The following is a 22,619-nucleotide window of genomic DNA, read 5'->3' as shown; positions in this document are numbered from 1 at the left end:
ACTCGTATCCCCCCAAGAGGTGGCCATACCGTCGCGATATAGGTTGGTTCAACTAAAGATATTACACAGGACATATAATACATGCATTAAATAGGTTAAAATGGGTAAACTCGATTCAACACAATGTTCCAAGAGTTGTGGCCAAGAAGGTACGTGTTTACACTTATGGTGGGACTATCCAAGGATACTAGAATACAGGAATAAGATTGTTACTTGCATGTTGATATTGTGTGAGAAAGGTGTAAAGCCTCGCCTCAATGGTGTCCACTAAACATTTTGAAGAAAACAGACTAACTGGTTGGAGAACGAATATGGGTCACACTGGGCTTTAAGGTAGCTAAGCGCAATATAGCAAGACCATGCATGGCGGTTTCTGGGCCTATTTTCTGGGACTGTGAATCCAACATAGACTGGTGTATGCAGGCGGAGAGGGTGATCTATGAGGGAAGAGGCTGCCCACAACATTGGACGAAGACCTGGGGGAGATGGAATGAGAGTAGGGGATGCTCTGCCTACCTGTTAGTAGGAACCCCCATCCAGGGACGACTGAGGGTGAAATAAAATAGCTACATTGTGGAGCTCTGTGAGATGGGAGAGGGACAAATAACACAGAACAAAAAGAAAATAGCTGTCCCGATATATGTAAGACATATGAATTGAAAACATAAGCGGATTGAGATGATTGTTGCTGTCAGTTGCTTTTTTTCTTGAACTGCAATAAACAAATACTTTAAAAAAAAAAAAAGCTTTTAACGGCCCGCATTAGTTGTAGGTAGCTCCCGAGCTGTTTCCCTCTCCTACTGTGTTAGCTAGATAAAAAGAGCAAACATGAGGCAATAGACAAAAGTTAAATAAACGCTGTGCAAGACAAACATCTAAACGGGTGGCCGTTCATGCACCGTGGAAGCAAACGCATAGCCACTCACCGTGTAACAATGCCCACACTAGATGTATATAGCCCGACTTGAAGATTAGTTAGGCAACAGACAGAAGTTAAGTAAAAAATTAAAAAAGCAACTATATAAACGGAGGGGCGGTCATGCAACAGTAGAACCGACTGCAAAGCCACTCGCCATGTATTAATGCAGCCACTATTTCCTGTAGTTAAAACAAATATGTGCGCCCTCCATAAGCAGTAACTGGCAATTACAAAACCCTCTTAAGCCTCAGCTGTTTTAAAGGCACCTCCATCCCCACGCCATGTTACTTCCAGTTGGACAGACAAGTCCTCTGGCTGCTATATTGAAAAAACTTTCAAAGCATGGTGGCCATATTGGAAGGAGTAAAACTGAAGAATTTCTTCTATTAATTACATGAATGCCGACACAACTGATAATCACAAAGCATGTATCCCTCACACAGAATTATCATTTATTCTAATAAAAAAACACAGCTCTGTCTCCCTGAGGGCGAGAAGCTGCTGCCGTAGAAGGGTCCCCACCGACAATGCTCATGTGGAGATTAGGTAAAGGAGTGAGGAAAAACAAAACAAAAAATGGAAACAAGTACGCTTGAAATGCGTGTAGCCAGGGGGAGAGTATGTAAACAAGCACAGTGCAAGATCTGTGCAGACAAAAACCTTAAGGCAAAAGCTTTAAAAAAAGTCCTACAGAGTGGATGAAGACAGTACTTGTAGCTTGGGACTCTGATAAGAGCAAATACACGAGGAAGAACAGGAAATAGTATGCTACAGTCTATAAAAACAGAGGGAAAGTAAGTGGGAAGCCGAGGAACCAATGAAAATAATAGATTTCATAAGCACAGTGCAAGAGCTGTCAGGTAAAACCTAAAAAGAGAGTTAATTACAGAGTGTTGCTGCCACAATGTGAAAACCTAAAATCACTATATTTTTTTAAATAAACGGTGCTAAACAGGAGTAAGATACTGATCCTTGGGAACAAGGGCTAAGTGCTAAAGGGAAAGAAGTAAAAGGACAGGTGAAAATTGCTATTGAAGCTTTGGGTTATGTCACCAATGTCTGTACAGGAATAAAGAGTTAATGCATGTAATGAGGCTGAGATTGGAGATCTTAAGAAAAGACGCAGTGACAGGAATGAAGGACTTTTCTCCTCAGTACACATTAACAGGCAATTAAAATGTTTTAGAAGTATTGAGGGTAATAAAGTGATGTAACAAGCAAGACATGTTAGCGCATAATGGGACACAATGAGTAAACATCAAGATATGTACTTACTTTTCCTCTGTGACAGTTTGACCATTGCTTTTGGTTTCTTCTACAATCAGTTTTTCTTCCTCTGGAAGTAAAACCTGAGGAATGGAGTCCTTGTGAGAGCCTAAAACGCAGGCTGTGGAAAAAGGAAAATTAGATTATGTTAACATCATGTTTTGAATACCATATCCAGGATGGATACTAGCGTTATGGTTTCTCTTTTCCTGCGTGCCTTCAATATTATCTGTTCGGAATACGTTTTCCTCTTTATAAATCAATGTCTTTCACTTGAAACAGCATGCCCAAAAATGGTTTCAATGCTTATTATTTAGGTCGAGATTTACAGTCTGTTTTCTGCCACTAAGTATAAACACATACATAAAGTAGCTTTGCTTCAGCCATAGGCTTGTTTGTGTGAATCCTCTTTATGCATTAGCTGAATAGCCTGTCTATGCTTTTTTGATTAGACCACTGCTTTTTGCAGATGTTTACATTCTGTGAAAAGTAGTTCCTACGTGCTCGGAACTCACGCGAAAATCGGTCCACGTGATGTCTTTCCCACTGTTCACACATGACATCTCTTCCGATTTTGACAGGATGGTCCTTATTTTCTCAGCAGCAAAATGTGCTCTTTTAAAAAAAATTCTCCTTCTCAAAACTACTTGACTCCAAAAGTAAGGTACTGTTTACCACTGTCTTGTATTGGAGTCAAGGCAGTTTTAACTAGGAGAACGTTTACATATTGTGGATAGTACATTAAATATACCCTGAAGCTTCTCTGACTTCACATGACACCTAACTAGCAATCTGAGAATCTTTGCTTTATTGGTTGGTTGGAAAGTGGATTATTAGTAGGGGCAAATGTATATCTGCCGCTGGCAATAAGGCCACTAACACAGCATAGCACTCGGAATAGGTCTCAGAAAGTTATTACCATGCTCAACTCTTGATAGCTTGGCTGGGAGCAAGCAGGCTCAACATCAAAGTCAGCTAGGTAAAGCATGTAAAAACACCAATTCAGTAAATAATTAAGACACGATGTAGAATAAAAATCTAACACCAATTTACAATAATAGGAAGTATTAATCTCTTTAAAATGACACCAAAACGACAAAGATCCAATGTAGGGAAACAGAGATATGAATTTTCAAAGATTTAGCATTATCTAGCACAAAGAAAACGATAGCGCCTTATCAGGACATCTGGCCGCGATAAACCGGGTCAAATTCAAAGTTTCAGGCCGTCCGCGATGGAGCCCTGTGTGGCTCCCCCTCGTAGTTGGTATTGGTCAAAGTTTTTACCTTCAACTTAGAAACCTTCTTCCTGAGTCCTGATCAGGATTTTTGATTTCGTCAGGCTTAAAAAAACGCTGCCTATATCTACAGGACCCCCCAACCCTGGAACGCCTAGGAGAGACTGTAGGGGTTCTGATATGTAAAAATTTGGAAGATCTTCCCTCCACAGTGCTCCTAGCACCAAAGTCGATTTTGTGCAGCACTTTATCACAATGTGGAGAGTGAAATGTGCAGTTTCACTTAACCCTGGGCATACAACCCTCATTTTTATAAGGGTCCTCCTTATACATACCTGACCCCCACCCCTGTAACACAACTGTTAGACCCTGGGGGAAGATAATATGCCTCCACATTGTAGGTTACGTGCCCCAAACACCAAAGTCGAGTTTGGGCACAGTTTACTTTTTAAAAGCAGTCCTGCAACAAAGGGCTACTTTTAAACTGACCTGAGGCTCAGCAGTGCACACATGCAAGTGCAGAAAGGGATGCTGGCCTCTAAACTGTCCTGCCCTATTATACACTAGAGACTTAGAGGTAGTTTGTATCACCCTGCCCTATTATGTAATAGGGACTTATAGAGTAAGTCATGCCAATCAGTGGGTGCCCCAATTCATAGTGTACCCTAGTGAATGTAGGTGTTTCCACTATATTCTAAGTGTCTTTTTCAGCATAGCACTGGCCCTGGGCCTGGTTAGGCAGAGCCCAGGGTCAGCCAGAGTCTGTTACCACCAGTACCAGTCAGCGTTCCACTTTAAATATCACTGTAGCCAAACATGCTCACCTCCAGTACAAGTTGACTGTCCAGGTCTTTGGTTTCCCCTGTTGTTTAAGCTCTTTCAGGTGAAATATTTGGGTGCAACCAAAGTGTCTCAGCATGAGTCAGACATGTAAAAAATGCAAACCTGCGCAAACTCAACAGCTATGTTTCTTCACTCTTAACTTCCTGCCAGGCAGCAGGGTATATAGATGTCTCACTTTCTCAATAGACTAAATAGCTGGAATAAAGCGACTGAGGAGGACCACATTATATGGGAGGGATTCATTAAGCAGCAAAGTAAGTCATGAGGCACATTCTGGGCCTGGAACGGCTTCCCCCTCCACTTGCGACAAACACCTACACTGCACCAGTTCAGGAAGGACCTCAAGACCTGGCTTTCCGGAAGACCCCAGACCTCAACAGAGCACCGCCTCCCCCCCACCCCCTTAAGCCCAACAAGCACCTTGAGACACATGCAGGTGAGTAGCTGCGCTTTTTCCAACCCCTGATTGATTGATTGATTATGTGATAGTGCTAACACCAATGAACTGCAATAAGCAACTGAAAGATAACCAGTGGCGAAGGACCTTGCAGTGAGTGGCAACATGTGATACCATGTTTTAGTAACTTTGATCTGATCAGTTTAAATTGTTTAAATTTTCGAATTATGTAACAAATTATGTGGCAAAAGCAGCAAATCCGTAATCATGCACAAACACTGTGGTTACAGTATTGCATACTTCCAGTTGGACCAATCTTAGATTAAATCTCCTGTTGCCAATTAAAAAAAAATAAAAAAAGAATTAAAATTAAATGAGAAACAATCACCCGTTTTAAAAACCTTTGAATTGCAAGAAAGTAGCTACACAGTAAAATGAGAAGAAATCTTGCATCTATTGACCAAATAAGGAATTCTAAAGCAACAATCAAGAGCCTTTTTTAAGAAGGAAGACACATATGCAACCATTTTTCTTAAGCATCAGTCCTACTGAAATAAACAAGCACTGGTAAATCCAAAAGTTCTCGGGCTCTTGGAGGCCCAGGTTTTGGTTTTGTCATTGCCTTTTATTATTCGCATACAAAGACACCCCAGACACATGTGCACAACTGGCCACCAATGTATATAATGAAAACCTATTAAAAAATGGCCACAGATGCACACACATGCTTTGTGATGCATGAGTAAGTTTGTGTCATGACGCATGCATGCATCATAACAAGTACGGTGGGCATTTTTATTTACCTTTCTAACACACAAAGAATAAAAGCATGCACACAAAAAAAGGAGCAAGTGGCCTGATAGCACTTTAAGAGCACTGGCAAAACAAACTGAGAAATAGATACAAGAAAAAATAAAGCAATCCTTTCTTTCCAGCATCTATTTTTCAGATCAATTAATTAATTAATTAGGATTTATAAGGTGTGGCTAATCACCCACGAGGTTATCCAAGTGCCTCAGCCCTTCCCGCTTCAGGAGGGTTCAGTGGAGCAGCCAGGTCTTGAGACCTTTCCTGAATTATAGAAGACAGGATGAGGTCCAGAGGTGAAGAGAAAGGACGTTCCAGGACTTAGCAGCGAGTTGGAGCTGGTTCTTGGATGTGAAGGGCTTTGTAGGAGCAGATCAGCATCTTTAATTTACATCTCTTCTGAATGGGGAGCCAGTGGAGCATCTTGAGGCGGAGGGTGATGTGGGGCCTTTTGGAGAGGTCAAGAATGAGTCTGGCTGCTGAGTTCTGTATGGTCTGCAGTCTCTTCAGGAGGTGGGTGGTGATTCCTATGTAGAGCTTGTTACCGTAGTCCAGCCATCTGGTGACTAGGGCTTGGGTGACTGTTTGTCTGGAGTTGACTGGGAGCCAATTGAAGATTTTCCGGTTCATGCAAAGAGTGAGGAAGGAGGAGGATGAGAGTGCATTGATCGGGCTTTTCATGGTGAGCTTGCTGTCCAGGATAATGCCAATGTTGCTGGCATGATCTGTCAGAGTGGGTGAGGGTCCTAGTTCAGAAAGCCACCAGGAGTTGATCCACAGAGAACTGGTATTCTTGCAGATCAGCACTTCTGTTTTGTCTGCGTTGAGTTTAAGGCGGTAGCTTTTCATCCATTACGCAACTCTCGTCATGCACCTGCGGAAGTTGACCCTTGTGGTGGAAGAGTCTTCTGACAACGAGAGGATGAGGTGTCATATGCGTAGGATATGATGCTTAGTCCATGGGTTTTGACGATATTGGCCAAGGCGGTTATGTAGGTGTTGAACAGTGTGGGGCTAAGGGACGAGCCTTGAGGGACTATGCAGAAGATTTTCTTGGGTTCAGAGGTGAACAGTGGTAGGCAGATTCTCTAGGTTCTTCCTGTGAGGAAAGAAGCAATCCATTTGAGATTGTCTCCTTGGATTCCGATGTGATGAAGTCTCCTGATAAGGGTGTGGTAAGATACAGTGTTTTTTTTATTTTAAATTCTTTTTATTGTTGCATCATACGAATCACGGACACATAATAAAGACATCGCGGAGAAGCGTCAACATTCCGCTCTCGCCGCCACATGCGCAACTTTTTTACATCGGAAAGACACATCGTATTCAACATACTGAACTTATTTGGCATATTTGTCACCTGAACTCCCCCCCCCTGAACTTAAATAAAACACTTTAATTGTGAAACACCATTTGAAGCCCCCCCCCACCCCCCAAGCAGCATGTCACCCTCTCCGGCCACCCCCCGACCCCCGAGCCCAACCTACCCCTCCATTGCTATGGAGCATCCATTGCAGTCATTCCCGTATACCGAACACCCAGAGAATCGCTATACATTATTTAGTAACAGTCGTACCTCCCAGTACCCCACCTGATGGTCCACCCCCCATCCAAGACATTTCTCGACATCCTACTCTAACCCATGGTATTGTCTCCACTTGGCCCATATTTTCCGGAATTTTTTGGGGCATCCTCTAGCTTTATAGGTAACCCTCTCCGCTGCCATGTACAAATCTAACCCCCTTCTCCATTCTTCCAAGTCAGGTTTTTCGGGCGCCCCCCAGAGTCTCGCTATGTCCCTCTTCGCGACTACCAACGCCAGTAGCAGGAAAATTAGCAGGGGCGTGTGAGATCCACCTCCGTGGTCATGCCCAGGAGCGCTAGTTTGGGATCCCGCAGAACATCTACCTCCAGTATCTCACCCAATTCTCTTTGGCGCCGCAACTACGCCCCTGACGCTAAAACCCGATACATTAGCGCCAGGAAGGAATACATGAAATCCATCTTAGAAGCTAAAACCATCTACTTCTCTGCCCGAATCACCAATTCAACTAATAAATCCAAAGATATATTTTCAATCCTTAACGATCTAACCAACCTGGATAAAGTTCGGCCCAGTCTGCCCGCAGTCTGCCGCAACTACGCCCCTGACGCTAAAACCCGATACATTAGCGCCAGGAAGGAATACATGAAATCCATCTTAGAAGCTAAAACCATCTACTTCTCTGCCCGAATCACCAATTCAACTAATAAATCCAAAGATATATTTTCAATCCTTAACGATCTAACCAACCTGGATAAAGTTCGGCCCAGTCTGCCCCCAACCCAGGCTCTATGTGACTCATTGAACCTTTTCTTCACTGAGAAAATCGCTACCATTAAATCCAGTATCCCCCGATGCCCAAACCCCTCCCTTCTAGACTCAGACTCTTCTACTTTGGATTTAGAACCTAAAGCAACCAGATCACTGTGTGAATTCACCCCTATCACCCCAGAAATATTCCAGGAACTGCTGATAAGAGTGAAATCAGGCGCTCCTTCTGATAAATGCCCCCCCTACATCTTAAAAGAATGCTTATCAGCGATCCCGGCACCTGCCTGTTCCCTTTTAAATGGTTCACTGACTACCGGACAAGTCCCACGTGCATTCAAAGAGGCAACAGTAATAACCCTTTTGAAAAAACCGGGTGCAGACCCCACTTGCAACTTAAATTACCGACCCATCTCCCTCCTCCCCTTCCTGGCAAAGGTTTTGGAAGCACATGTCGCCAATTGCTTGTCCAATTTTATCGAAACATCTAACTGCCTTGATATCCATCAAGCAGGCTTCCGCCCTGCGCATTCAACCGAGGCTGTGGTAGTGGCTGTCCTGGACACACTTAGGGACTGTGCTGACAATCGCACCCCGCAGGCCTTAGTGCTCCTGGATTTATCAGCCGCTTTTGACACGGTCGACCACACCATCTTGATCGACCGTGTCACACAGGCTGGCATCCAGGGCACGGCAGCGGCCTGGCTAAGGTCCTTCCTGCCGAACCGCTCCCAAGCAGTTCGACTAGGTAACTTAGTGGGCACTAAACAAACTATCACCTGCGGCGTACCTCAGGGCTCGTCCCTATCACCACACCTGTTCAACCTCTACATCTCCCCCTTAATTCAGGCCCTCAGGAAAAAACAGGTTACGGTGCTAAACTATGCGGACGACCTACAGCTTCTATTTACAATTGACAACTCAGCCACGTCCATTGCTTTTTTCCAGTCTACAATGAGGTTCATCCAAGCCTGGATGAACCAGAATCATCTTAAATTGAACCCTGGGAAAACGGAGCTGGTCCTCACTGGGGACAGCGCTAAACACTGGGGCCCACACTATTGGCCTTCAGACATGGGCCCAGCTCCGTCCCCCTCTCCATCGGCAAAAACGCTCGGCATCATCTTAAACAGTGACCTCTCGCTCAAAACGCAAGTTGGTCAGGTAGTTTCCAAATGCCTTTTTCAACTAAGGAAAATCCGGAAGGTTCGCCGACTTCTGACCCGCGAAGCCTTGATACAGGTGGTACTTGCCACTGTGATTTCCCACTTAGATTATGCCAACTCAATCTACTTGGGTCTCCCTCAGTTCCTCCTTAAACGTCTACAGATGGTGCAGAACCACGCTGCAAGACTGATCCTTAGCCAGCCCAGATGGCACCCAGCAACCCCCCTTCTGAAATCACTCCATTGGCTCCCGGTAACTCAACGCTGCATTTTTAAAGCCAGCTGCTTGATGTTTAAAGCACTCTACGGCAAAAGTCCCAAATTCATCTCCAAACTGATCATAAAATACAACCCGCCTCGAAGTCTACGCTCAGCACACCTTTGTCTTCTACAAACACCCTCCTTCAAACGTAAAAGGCTGGGTGGCTGTAGATTTGGCATCCTGGCACCTCGCCTATGGAATTCCCTCCCCCTCGAGATCAGATCATGCCCTGGCCTCCTGTCATTCAGGAAGCTACTAAAGACCTGGCTCTTTTTACAAGCTTATCACTAATCCCTAATCTCCTCCTCTGACCACACTCTGTTCTCACAGCGCCAGGAAACCAACCGGTGGCAGCGCGCTATACAAACCTTTGTTAACATAACATAACAATTCTCTGAAAACAGCTTCCCAGTAGTCCTGAATCACTGTACACCCCCATATGATATGGAAAAAATCGCCCGTGTGGTGGTGGCATCGTAGGCATGTTGTGTCGGCAATCCTCCCCATTCGAAAAAGTCTCACCCTGTCGAAATAGCCCCGATGAAGAACCTTAAACTGTATGAGACGGAGCCTCGATTTTATTGCCACTTCTCGAGGGTGCATGAGAATGAGTTCCCAGTCCAGGTTCTCCATAGTGCCCACATCTGCCTCCCATTTATCCCTTAGGGCCTGTAAGTCACCCAACATGTTATTCGTCAGTGTTTTATATGTCATAGAAACCTCCCCTCTCTGCATCTGTTCCTGCAGCAGTCGGCCCTCCAGTGGTGCATATTCTGGTATGTCGGTGAGTGATATGTTCTGTGCCCCCATGCATGGCGAAGCTGCACATATTTGTAGTATTGGGTATTCAGAAGGCCAAAATCATGCTGTAATGCCTGGAAAGTTTTCAGTTCCCCCCTTGCAATCACATCCCCCACTGTGGAGATGCCGATGTCGTCCCATCTACGAAAGCCTTTCAGCTTGTTCAGCTCAGCCAACCATTTGCAGGACCATAATGGTGTTTGGCGGGTGGGCCTCTCATGCCAGCCCGTTCTTATGGTTGCTCTGCGCCACGCCGACAAGGTAATCCTGGTAGCAGGGAGGAGCTGTCGGCCCCCCTTCCCCCCGTATAAGAAATGTAGCACCGTCCTGTTCGCCCATTTGGATCTCTCTAATGCATAAGTAGGGTGGTCAGCTGGGGCGTGAATCCAATCATTGATCGGGGTAAGGTGCTCTGCCCAGTAGTAGGCCTCGAGGTTAGGGAGCGAGATTCCCCCACTATATTGGTGGCGCTGTAAAGTTGTGAGTGCCACTCTAGGCTGTTTCCCCAGCCACAAGAAGGTGCGGAGATCGGCATGGATTTTGTTCATGGTCGTGGTCGGCAGGGGATAATACTCATTTTGGAGTGCATAGAGGAATTTAGGTAGCAGAACCACTTTATATAGGGCAGCGCGGCCTAATATGGTAAGCGGGAGCTGTCTCCACCTGTCCATCTCTGCCTTCGCATCCACCAATATTCTATATACATTTTCCGCGTAGGAGCGTTGCCTATCCAGGGTGATAAAGATCCCCAAATACCGAAAACCGTCCGTAGTGTGTATGAGTAAGTCAGGTAGGCACTCCCCCCTATAAACCCCCTGTGGGTCGCAGAGGACCGATTTGTGCCAATTTATAGTGTGTCCTGCCACCGCCCCAAAGTCACCTAGCTCCTTGAATAGGGCCGGTATGGTCCTGTCCGGGTTCGTCACAAACAACAACACATCATCAGCATACAGAGAGATCTTCTCCTGGTTCGTGTCCGAATCCCCCCAGTTAAAGCCCGTAATGGCCTGATTATGTCGGATACGTATCGCTAGGATTTCGATTGTGAGGGTAAAGAGGAGCGGGGACAGCGGGCACCCCTGTCGGGTTCCCTTCTCTATCGGGAATTCTCGTGACATTCGCCCATTGATCCGTACTCGTGCTCTAGGGTTCGAATACAAAAGCCGCACCCAGTTCAGGAATTTGGGCCCAAACCCCAGATCGTCCAAGTGTCTCCAGCAGGAAGGGCCAGTGGACTGCATCGAATGCCTTCTCCGCGTCCAGGGAGAGGAACCAGTGTGGCTCACTCCTCCCATGTACCTCCTGAAGCCAATTGTGAGTGCGCCGTAAATTAAGTTTGGTGGCCCTGTCTGGCAGGAAGCCGGACTGGTCCAGATGCACAAGCTCCGTGATGACCTGTCGCAGACGCCTCGCCAGGATAGTGGCTAGAATTTTGGTCTCGATATTCAGGAGCGAGATCGGGCGGTAGGAGGAACAATCCTCCCTCGGCTTACCCTCTTTGTGTATCGGGACAATGGTGGCCAAGGCCAAGTCCGACGGGAGACTCCCTGTTTGATAAGCGTCAGTGTATAGAGCCTTCAAATGTCATGAGAGCAGGTCCGCCGTCCGTTTGAAAAATTCCGCTGGGAAACCGTTGGGTCCCAGGGATTTCCCCGGCTTCAGCGCAGCTATCGCCTCCGCGATTTCATCTAGTGACAAGTCGGCCTCCAGAGCAGCATTGTCGTCGGCAGATACTGTTGGGACTTCCACGTCGCTCAAGTATGACAGCGCTGCTTCGCAGTCCCCCAGGTCCCTGGCCCTGTAAAAGTCCTCAAAGTAGGTCGCAAACGCGTCTGCTATGGCATCATCTGAGGACGCCCGTTCACTGCCGGGGAGCTCAATCTGATCTACCCATCGGGCCGCTTGCTCCCTCCTACTCAGCCAGGCCAAGAGTTTCCCCGATTTGTCCCCGACATCATAAAGTCGATGGAGAGTAGCCAGCGCCGGTGTGCGTGCTTCGTCCGTGACGAGCTCCCTGTATAGCCTCTGAGTATCTAGCAGCTTCCTAAGGCGCGCCTCCCCCTTCATTCTGTGGTATTCGGCCTCCTGGGTCAAAATGCTTGCCTCTTCATTTGCTATTGCCTCAGTGCGTTTCCGTTTGACCTCCCCCACTCTGGACTGGAATCGGTCTCTCAATACAGTTTTCATGGCTTCCCACAGTATGACTCCGGACTGTACCGACCCTTCGTTTTCGGCCATGTAGACCCGTATGTCAGCTCGTATACCCCACAAAATTTCCGGCGTTTGTAAGTCCCATGACGTCAAGTGCCACTGCGCCTTCCCTCTACCCCTTTCCCGCCCGATGTGTGCGAACAGCGGGGAGTGGTCTGATATCCCTCTCGCCCTATACTCTGCCGAGTCCCCTGCCGAAATCTCCTGCCTGGAAGTGAAGATATAATCTAGCCTAGAGAAGACTTTGTGGGCCCCAGAGTAGAAGGAGTACATTTCCTGTGTAGGATGGAGCCACCTCCATACATCGGTGAGACCGATGGTATCCATTCTTCGTGCTAGAGCTGTTGCGGCACCTACGGTGTGAGGCGTCCCAGATCTATCCTGTGCCGTGCACATAACATTGTTAAAATCTCCCCCCACTATCTGCACTGTGTCAGCCGTGTCTAGCAGGATGTTCGTGATCGCCTGCAGCGTGCGTGATTGTAGTTTGGGTGGAGCATATACTGACAACAACGTGTACCTACGCCTCCTCCATGTCCCCTGGACCCCCGCATATGTCCCCTGTGGGTCCAACCATGTGTGGGTAACTGTAAAAGGCGTCGTTTTTTTAATGAGGATTGCGGTTCCCCGGGAGTCCATAGTGTACCCCGCATGTGCCAAAACCATGTACTGCCCGCGTGCTATGAATGTGCAGTGGTTCCCCCTCAAATGAGTTTCCTGAAGGAAAATGATGTCCGGTGTTAAGCGCTTAATATAAGCATTGACCAAGCTTCTCTTAATTTTGGATCCCAGGCCATTTACATTCCACGTTAGCACCGTAACCCCAGCACTACCCAGGCGTGCATCAGCTAGTGTACTTGCCATTGCATTTCACATGTATCGTCAGGTACTGAACTCCAGGGCCAGGGTTTCGACAAGGGTGTGCTGTCCCGAACACGCTGCTTCACATACAACTCCTCCCTCCCCCCCCCCCAACTCCCCAACACCCCAACATGAGGTAATAACAGTACCAACTTTCCCCTCCCACCCCCTCCCCACCTCCCTCCCCTTCCAGCTGCGCCCCAACATGGGACCAAACCATCCATGGGAGTAGGTCAGTCGCCCTCCCGCACATCCCTCCCCAGTCTAAACAGTATTCAGTTCAAACACAAAGGAAAGGAAAACTGTAGGGGGGTGAGCCAACTTGCTTGCTCCATTGCGCCGAGCTGCCATCTCGTTCGAGCTACATACATCAGCTTTCATGAATGGGAGTCTTGTGTGTCCATGGTCGGGCCTTGACCCGACGAGTCTTGTTCCATCTGACGGATCTCCTTCGCCAACGGGTGCAATGATTCGCTCAAAAGGTCCATGTCCTCCTCACCGGAGGAAGGGCCTTCCGATTCCTCCACGTCGTCCCCCTCTGGAGGCGCTCCTTTCCGCAGGCCACTAAACCGCGAACCCGGTGCTGGGTCATTGCCCGGGGATGCCGACCTGCCGTCCCTCGTGTTTGCCGACCCTCGGGTTCTGTACGGCGTCGCCGCGGCCTTGTGTTGGGTCCTCCGTGGCCTCCGTCGCTGTGGCTTCGGCAGCTCCCATCTCGACTTATCCCTTATCGTTTTGTCCATCGCTTCTCGGCTGGCCGCTTCCCTGCTATTCAGGATGGGACGCTCCTCCAGCCACTGCCACGCGTCCTCAGGATGTGCAAAAAAGATAGCTTTGTCTTTATATATCACCTTCAGCTTGGCGGGGAAAAGGAGCATGTACTTAATTTGCAGGGATCGCAGCTTTGCCTTCACAGAGTCAAAGGAGCAGCGTTGTTTCGAGACCTCCTGGCTGTAGTCCGGAAAGATCATTATCATTGTGTTCTCTAGACGGATCTCTCCCAGGGTCCTGGCTTCCCTCAGGATCAGGTCCCGGTCAGCAAAGTTTAGGAAGCGTGCTATAACCGGCCGTGGTCTCGCGCCCTCAGGGGGCTTGGCCAAGAGCGCCCTGTGCGCCCGCTCAATTATGAAGCATGTGGAAAATGGCGCCCTCGGGAAGGTAGTTTTCAGCCAGGTGGGAAGAAAGGCGGCCATGTCCTTGCCCTCAATCCCTTCTCTAAACCCCACAAATCGGAGGTTGTTGCGCCTGGACCTGTTTTCCGCGTCGTCCACCTTCCATTGGAGATGACGGTGCGCAGCCTGCAATTCAGTCATGTCTTTCTTGAGCGTGGTGATCGACTCCCCGTCCTCTTTCAATTTGTCCTCCGCGGCCGTTACCCTTTCGGTCAGGTTCCGAAAGTCCTGCCGCAACAGTGTCACCTCCGCCCCTACCTCTCCGATCTTAGTCTCCAAGGCTGATCGCGATGCCTGAATGTCTGTTCTGGACGCTTGAATGGCCTCCAGCAACATGGCCATGTCGGGGCAGGAGCTTGGTTGATCCGCCATGGTCCGTGGCGCCGCGAAGTTGTCCATAGGGCCCTGCCTCGTGGTTTTGGGAACCAGGGGCCAGATGTAGGTAGGCATTTACCGGTCGGTAACGGCCGAATTCGGCCGTTACCGACCGGTAAATGCAATTTGAGATGTAGGGCCCTGTATTTTACAGAATCGGTAAATTTACCGATCGGTAAATTTACCGATTCTGTAAAATACCGAATCTGTATTTTTTCCGATTCGGTAAAATTGATATGTAGGTGGGACTCTTCTGAGTCCCACAAGCATTACAGAATCGGTATTTTACCATCAAATACTATTTGATGGTAAAATACCGATTCTGGTGTGCATGCACATGTGTGCATGCACACCTGTGCCATATGACAGGCAGACCTGCCCCTAGGGCTTGTATGCCTGCCACATGGCACCCAATCCTGTTTAGGGGGTGCCAGGGGGTGTCAAAGTGACACCCCCTGCACCCTTGTGAAATTCGGTATTTACCGATTCGGTAAATACCGAATCGGTAAAGCCTATTGATTTCTATGGGCTATGAAGCCCATAGGAATCAATAGGCTTTACCGATTCGGTATTTACCGAATCGGTAAATACCGAATTTTACCGATTCGGTAAAAGGGAACATCTGGATTCCCTACATACCAACCCCTCACATTTACCGAATCTCAATTACCGAATCGGTAAAATTCGGTAATTTTCGGTAATTCAGATTCGGTAAATGTTACTTACCTACATCTGGCCCCAGGTCTTTCTTTCCCATCTTCTCCGTGCGTGGAGGCCCGGGAGAGTATGTGGAAATCAATGTCCCAGTATCGGGGGTCAGGCCAGCGCGGGGCCGCCGGATGGTGTTGGCGTCAACGCGGGTCCCCGCCGCGGCTGCCTGTATCCCCTGGCCGGGCAGCAAGGTACCCCGCGCCCTCGGTCTCCCTGCCCTTAGGCCGTTGGTTGTTCGAAGAGAACACCTTCCAAGAGGTCAGACTCTCGCTGATTCCAGTATGCCTCTCCAGCTGCGTCGTCCCTGCCTCCAGCGCATGGACAGCCTGTATCACTCCGCCGCCATGCCGGCTCCAGCTAGCGACGCAGGGGGGGGGCGGTCGAGGTTCGCTGCTTCAACACGACTGGACCGCCGGTCCGGCTCGTCCCACCACACTCCCCCGTCGCCTCCCGGCCAGCACCTGACCTGCCGAGCTTCGCGGTGAGCTTCCTCCGTCTCGTTACTCTCCGCCGGTCGCCATCTTGGTGTGGGAGATCGTTCGTCTTCGATCCCCTTGATCGACCTCCGTCCGCCCTCCGATGGCATGCAGTCCCCCCTAATCGTAAGGAGGGTCCCGGGAGGCCCAGGTGGGAGTCGCCGTCGGTCAGTCTGCCAGGAGTAGCTCTAGGAACCTCGCGGTCCTCCACACCTCGCGGTCGCCATCATGGCCGCCCCCTCTCCGCCGTTGTCTCCGTGGCTCACCGAATGCCAGCAAAAGCAGCTTCGCACCACTCAGGCGGCTCTCTCTCTATATATCGCAGAGGTTTATCTTCGATCAGGTGATGTTTCAAGCTCGATTCAAAGGATATAAGGCGGATTATGGGGCAACTCGGCCGGAGCTCCGGCGAGGCATGTCTAGTCGGCCATGCTGCTGGCCACGCCCCCGGTAAGATACAGTGTTGAACGCTGCTCAGAGGTTGAAGAGGATCAGGGCTACAGTTTCTCCCAGATCAAGGAGGGTTCTAATGTTGTCGGTGGCAAAGAACAGGACTGTTTTGGTGATGTGGTCGGTGTGGAATCTGAATTGGGAGGTGTCTAGATGATTGTTGTTCTGCAGGTGTTCCATGAGTTGGTGGTTGATGGCTTTTTTGAGGACTTCGGTGGTAAGGGGGAGCAAAGAGATGGGATGGTAGTTCTTGAGTTTGCTGGGGTCGGCGCACAACTTCTTCAGAAGAAGTTGCTATGGTCTGCACTTTCGCACAATAAGTTTTGTCAGATGTACAATGTATATAAACCTGATCCGCATGTCATACATAGTCAAACCCATTTCCTTTATTTGAAGGGGAAGGTGTCTCAAAAACAAACATTGTGACACCATTCCAGCGAACCAGCAACCATTTCTATCAGGCGTCCACCCAGGCTTTAATAGCTATTCCTCTCTTTCTTGCTTCCCATAGGCTGGGAAGCATTAACAACTGTTAATTACCCTTCACCTGATTAGGCATATTGGGATTTGGCCTATGTTTGCGAGACAGAAAAAAAAGCTAGCGGCAAGTGCAGAAAAAAATCATCATTCACACCCTGAGCAGAGGGCAACTACACTTAAGTGCCAACAGATAAAATGGGAAGTGCACTGTATAGTAGCAGCCAATATTGTAACATATTATATCGCCATTCTTGTGGCAAACTAACAACAGTGGAAAGAACTCAGCTGTCATTGACCTAGAAAATAAATTCACTCTAGTTTTCATTCAGGAGTTGTTGATGATGGTACTCCAATGGTTAAACTAAAATACAACTGCCCCTGCCCACTGAGAGCAACTGCCTTGCTACATTTTGCCTTTTTTCCGTTGGGTTAGTGTTGTTTATTTAAGAGCAAGTTATGCTATGTTGTCGTTGCTTTTATAGCATGCCTACAACCCATCTGGGTATTTAGGCACTGTATAGCCAGTGAGTGAGGCCAGCCTTGGAGGGCTTATCGAAAGAGCTAGCTTTTCAGCCTCTTGCAGAAATCAACAGGCTCTGATATGTTGTGGGAGGTCATTCTAGGCTTTAGAAGCCAGGTATGAAAAGGTGTGACCCATTACTCTCCATTTGTGTATGCATGGGGCGTGCACCAGTGAGAATCCGGAAGAGTGGAGGTGTCTGGAAGGTTGGTGGAAATGAGTGCGGCTATTCAGGTAGGCAGGGCCTTTGTTGTGTTGGTGAGGAGTTTGAAGTGTGCACGCTAATAATAATAATAATAATATTGGGAGCCAGTGGAGTTCCCTAAGGTATGGTGTGATGTAATCTGGACTTGGAGCAAGAGGTTGAGGACTAGTCTGGATGCTTATTTTTGGATGGTCTGCAGTCTTCTTGTGAGCTGGTTGGTTATCCCTACATAACAGGTGTTTCCATAAAGTAGTCTGCTGGTGATGAGGGCTTGGGCGATCAAATTCCTGGTGTTATCCGGTAGCCATTCTTAGGGTATTGAAGCAGGAAGAGGCTACTGAGTTGAACTGGACGACCATGTCCAGTTTTTGTCTATGATGATGCAGATGTTTCTTGCTAGGTGTGTGGGTGTGTCTGAGGTCTATTGGCCACCAGGTGGAGTCTCATGGTGGGGCGTCTTTCCTGAAGTCCACCACTTTGGTCTTGTCTTGTCAGGCATTCATGTGATGAAACTGTTCCTGGTGTGGGGTGTTTTGTCTGAGAGGGACAATAACAGTTGTGAGTTAACTGTGTATGTGAGGATGTTTTTGTTGTGAGTCTGTATGACATCAGCCAGTGGAGTCAAGTAGATGTAGAAGAGTGTCAAGCTGAGAAAGGAGCCTGTGCTTCAGAGGAGTAGGGGGGTATGTTGAAGGTTTGGGTTTCTCTGGTGAGGAAGAGGTAGATTCATTCGTAGGCATGTTCCTGGATGCCTGCTTTGTGAAGTCATCTGATCAGAATGGGATGGGAGATGGTGTTGAAGATTGCTGACAGGTCTAGAAGGATGAGGGCTGGGTTACCTCCTCCCATCGAGGTTAATCTGGGTGTCAGCTGTTGTTGCTATGACAGTGGTTTACATGCTGCGGGTGGGTCTTAATCCTGATTGTGAAGAGTTGAGGAGCTGGTGATTGTCCTTTACCCATCCGAAAGCTCTTACCATTGACATACCTCCCTCAGAGAGTCTCTGCAACCAAATTGCAGACTACTTTGTTGATAAAATTGTCAACATTCAGAAAGACTTTCCTCCACCTCCGACGACCATCGCACAAGTTACAGTCAATTATCCTCCTCTCTCCAATTTTAAACCAGTATCCCTGCAGCAGACAAGCAAGGCAATCCGTGCCTGTAAATCAGGAGCACCCACGGATTCCTGTCCTCCAATCATCCTTCACCATCTGATTGATTCAGTCAATCCTCACATTAATGGAATCATTAATGAATCCCTTGAATCTGGAATTGTACCCGCCGAATGGAAGAAGGCTACTGTCAAACCTCTGTTGAAAAAACAGAATAAACCATCCACAGACTTGACTAATATGCGGCCCATCTCCTTACTTCCTTTCCTGGGCAAAGTCACGGAGCATCTAGTGCACGAGGAGCTCAAAACCTTCACAGAAGCCCATAACATCTTGCACCCACAGCAATCGGGCTTCCGCTCCGGTCATTCGACCGAAACTGCTCTGATCGAGCTTGCTGATTCTATTAAATTCCTACAGGATGAGGGCAAGCAAGCTGTCCTCATCCTGTTGGATCTCACAGCGGCATTCGACACCATCTCGCATGTTATCTTAATCAATCGAATGCGAGAGATTGGCGTGACAGACTCAGCTCTGGCCTGGATTTCATCATTCCTATCAAATAGGTCTCAGACTGTGGCACTAGGACCATATCTCTCCTGCAAAAAGCCAATTACATCTGGAGTGCCCCAGGGGTCCATACTGAGCCCCCTATTTTTTAATATCTACATGGCACCCCTCTTAGCTGTGATAGAATCACATGGGATTCTGGTCACGTCCTACGCTGACGACACTCAATTGGTCGTCACCATTGACAAACAGCGTACGGACGCAGAGCTCCGCTTCAAAAACTGCCTCTCTGATGTCTTTGGATGGCTAAACACTAATCATCTTAGATGTAATAGTGCAAAGACAGAGATCATCCCAATAGGCAAGAATCCTTCTTTTTCCCCTAAAGATTGGTGGCCCACAGGATCCGAGGCCCCTCCTAGTGCAGTTACATCAGCTAGAAATCTGGGCGTACAATTTGACTCTTCCCTCACCTTTGACGACCACGTTAAGATCACTGCCGGTCGATGCTTTGGACTAATAAAATCCTTGAAGAAATTTTTTGATTTCCTCCCAATTGCAGCCAGAAAGTCAGTCGCGGTAGCCCTTTTACTTTCCCGACTTGACTACTGCAACGGCCTTATGGCCGGGGTGAAAAAATCTACCCTCAGGAAGTTGCAGAGCCTACAACATGCTGCAGCCCGACTAGTACTACAACTCCCCAGAAGGTCATCTGCATCTGCAGCCCTGAACTCACTTCACTGGATGCCACTGCACAAAAGAATCTTTTTCAAACTGCTTCTTACAGTCCACAAAACCATGCAAAACACAGGACCCCGTTACTTTGCAAACCGCTTCAAGCGATAAAATCCTTCGCGCTGCCTGAGATCTTCTGGGACTAACCTTGTTCAAATTCCCAGATTTAAATATAAGACCAGAGGAGGAAAATCCTTTAATGTTCTGGCAGCTAAAGCATGGAACACATTACCCGCTGACCTTAGAGCCATTAACAATGAGAATAATTTCAGGAAACTTCTCAAGACATGGGTCTACAAACTACCAGACTCCTCTGTCCTGGCTGCCATCTAGCCTTATCTTCCATTCACCACACTTTTTCAGTTATTCCTCTGTAACTCGCCCAGCGCCATGATGCTCCCCTGGGGGCGAACGCTCGCGCTATACAAATACCCATAAATATCAAATATCAAATATCAAATATCAAAATTGTCGAGATGGTCAGAGAGGCACTTGTTGATAGGTTGAAAACCTTGGGAGGAGGGATATCGGTATTTGGCAAGTGTGCTAGGGCCAGCCAAGAGTTTCTTTAGGAGGGCGTTGATGGATGCCCCATGTGATGAGTATTTTGTCTTTGTTGGTCACTGGGAGACTTCTGGTGAGAGTCAGGGGTTCCAGTTGTGGGGCAAAGTTGCTGTAGATGGTTGTGATCTTGCTACAAAAAAAGTTAGAAAATTGCTGCACAGATTTTGGGTTGGGCTCATATTGCTGGTGGTAGCAGCGGTGAAATTATTGATGATTGCGAACATTTCTTTGCTGCTGTTGGAGCTGATGTTTATTTGTTCAACTGGGGCTTTCATCTTAGTTTCTTGGATTTGAAGGCATCTTTTTCCAACTTCCCCTTGGCTTTTTCTCCATTTCCATTCCAGTTGTTTGCAGTTGTCTGAGTCTTCTGTGTACCAACAGGCTTGTGTTCTAGTTTATGCTGTGTGGGCCACAGTATCGGTGCAGTTTGTGATCCACTTGTTGAAGTTTTCATTGCAGTGTGCTAGTAGGCCCACCGGCTCCAGTTTCATTTCGTGGAGGAGGCGAACAGCACCAGTGCTTCTTTTTTTTTTATAACTTTATTTTAAGTTTTTGCATCAAAGTATAAACAGAGGTACATATCACTATTGTCCAGCATATGTAATGTCTCATTTCCGGTAGTCACAAAGAACAATTTCAGACATATTGAATCTCATTAGCATTGCACTTTCCCTACCAGAGGCCTGCAGATATTTCAAGACTTCACTACAGAACACATCCATGAGCCCCATGTCAGAGAAACATTCAGATCACAGTATGACGGTAGGTCAAAGCAGCAGACCATTACGACCTCCAACGTCATCGTGCATCAATCAGGAGAGAGAATATTAGATCCAGTAATCACAGAGCATTAATGCATAGCATCATCCCCATGCTGTCCCATATCACGAGCACCATAAATACAGGTTACATACATCTCTACAGAATCCCAACCTCTACGTCCCCATCTGTCTCTACACTGATCTGTTCTTCTGATCAACCTACTAGGTATGTCTGAAGGGGTCCCCAAATATCTTTGGGCCTACTCGCTGTAGGCAGTGTTTCTGCATGAACTGCATGTTGCTCCTGACAGTATGTTAAATCTGTGAGCCATTCCTTAAATTTCGGTGCTCTTCCCCTCCCCCAGCGACAGGCTACTCTTCGCTTTGCCAGCAGTAGTGCGATGTCAAGTAGTTTCCTGGATTGCTTAGGTATCTGCATGGTATACCCTAATAGCATGATGAGAGGATCCCTGTCAAACGTGTGGCCTAGCATATTTTGTAGTCCAGGGGGTGGAGCGGGAGCTCCTTGGACGCAGCGCGGAGCCGGATAACCACAACCGGCACCTTGGACCGCTGTCGTGTACCTGCGTCCAATATTCCCATGCTGCAGGGCACTCCCACGCCAAATGCATAAATCCTGCTCCATCAGCCTTACATCGTGCACATTTGTCATCCGTCGCTAAGTGAAACCGGAGTTTCAGTGCTGGTGTATAGTAGAGTCGTTGTATAAACTTAAAGTGGATTATATTTAGGCGGCAACTGGCCGCTATGTTAGCAGTTATACCACAACAATACCCCATTGCTCCTCCGATATATCGCAACCCATGTCCTCGCTCCATCGTCTGCGAGCAGTACTATCAACTGCCTGACTTTGGGTTAGTATCCCCCCATAGATATCGGAGACTGTGTGCTTCCCATCTGATGAGCTCAACATGCCATACAGTGGTATGACGATCTTGGGTTCCCCTGGGTAATCTGGCAAGACCACCTTAAGTCCCTGCGTCAGTCAAACATAGTATAAAATGTCTAGTGGTGTGGGCTGCAGTTCCTGGAACATCTATTCCCTGCTGCGAATCTGCCCATTTAAGAACAGATCCCCGCATGTGGCAATCCCAAGGCGTCTACACATAACCTGAAATCCAGTTTTCTGTAGCAGTGCCATCTCTGGATGGTATTTCAGTGGCATACGTGGGGAGTATAAAAACTTGAGCTGTAGTTTTTTCGCTATCCTCCTCCAGGCATCTATTGTGCTTGTCACTGTGGTGAGCGGTGTATTAACAGCATCCACCGGGCCATGTATGAGGCCAGCCAAGGGCAGCAGTTGAGCCCCCAGTATCCCACTGCCAGCGGTGGCATGCAACTCGTTGGCACCATCCAGTGATAGGCGTAGTGTGCCTATGTGCTCATATAATATACCTCGAAGTCAGGCACATCAAATCCTCCTTTCTCGTATGGTTGCGTTAT

At 47.8% G+C, this 22,619-nt stretch overlaps 1 protein-coding gene across 4 annotated transcripts in view; it reads right to left on the bottom strand.

The window, feature by feature from the left end:
- ARHGEF6 (Rac/Cdc42 guanine nucleotide exchange factor 6) overlaps nt 1–22,619 on the bottom strand; it is a 1,115,823-nt gene that overhangs the window by 76,768 nt on the left and 1,016,436 nt on the right. For all 4 annotated transcript variants that reach the window (XM_086918632.1, XM_086918633.1, XM_086918635.1 and 1 more), the window contains one exon: nt 2,195–2,306. In XM_086918632.1, the coding sequence (XP_086774758.1) occupies nt 2,195–2,306 (112 nt within the window). The remainder of the gene's footprint in view (nt 1–2,194; nt 2,307–22,619) is intronic.

Source organism: Lissotriton vulgaris, chromosome 4_1 (genome assembly GCF_964263255.1).
Source record: "Lissotriton vulgaris chromosome 4_1, aLisVul1.2, whole genome shotgun sequence".
NCBI lineage: Eukaryota > Metazoa > Chordata > Amphibia > Caudata > Salamandridae > Lissotriton > Lissotriton vulgaris.
This window is presented reverse-complemented; position numbering and strand designations above follow the sequence as displayed.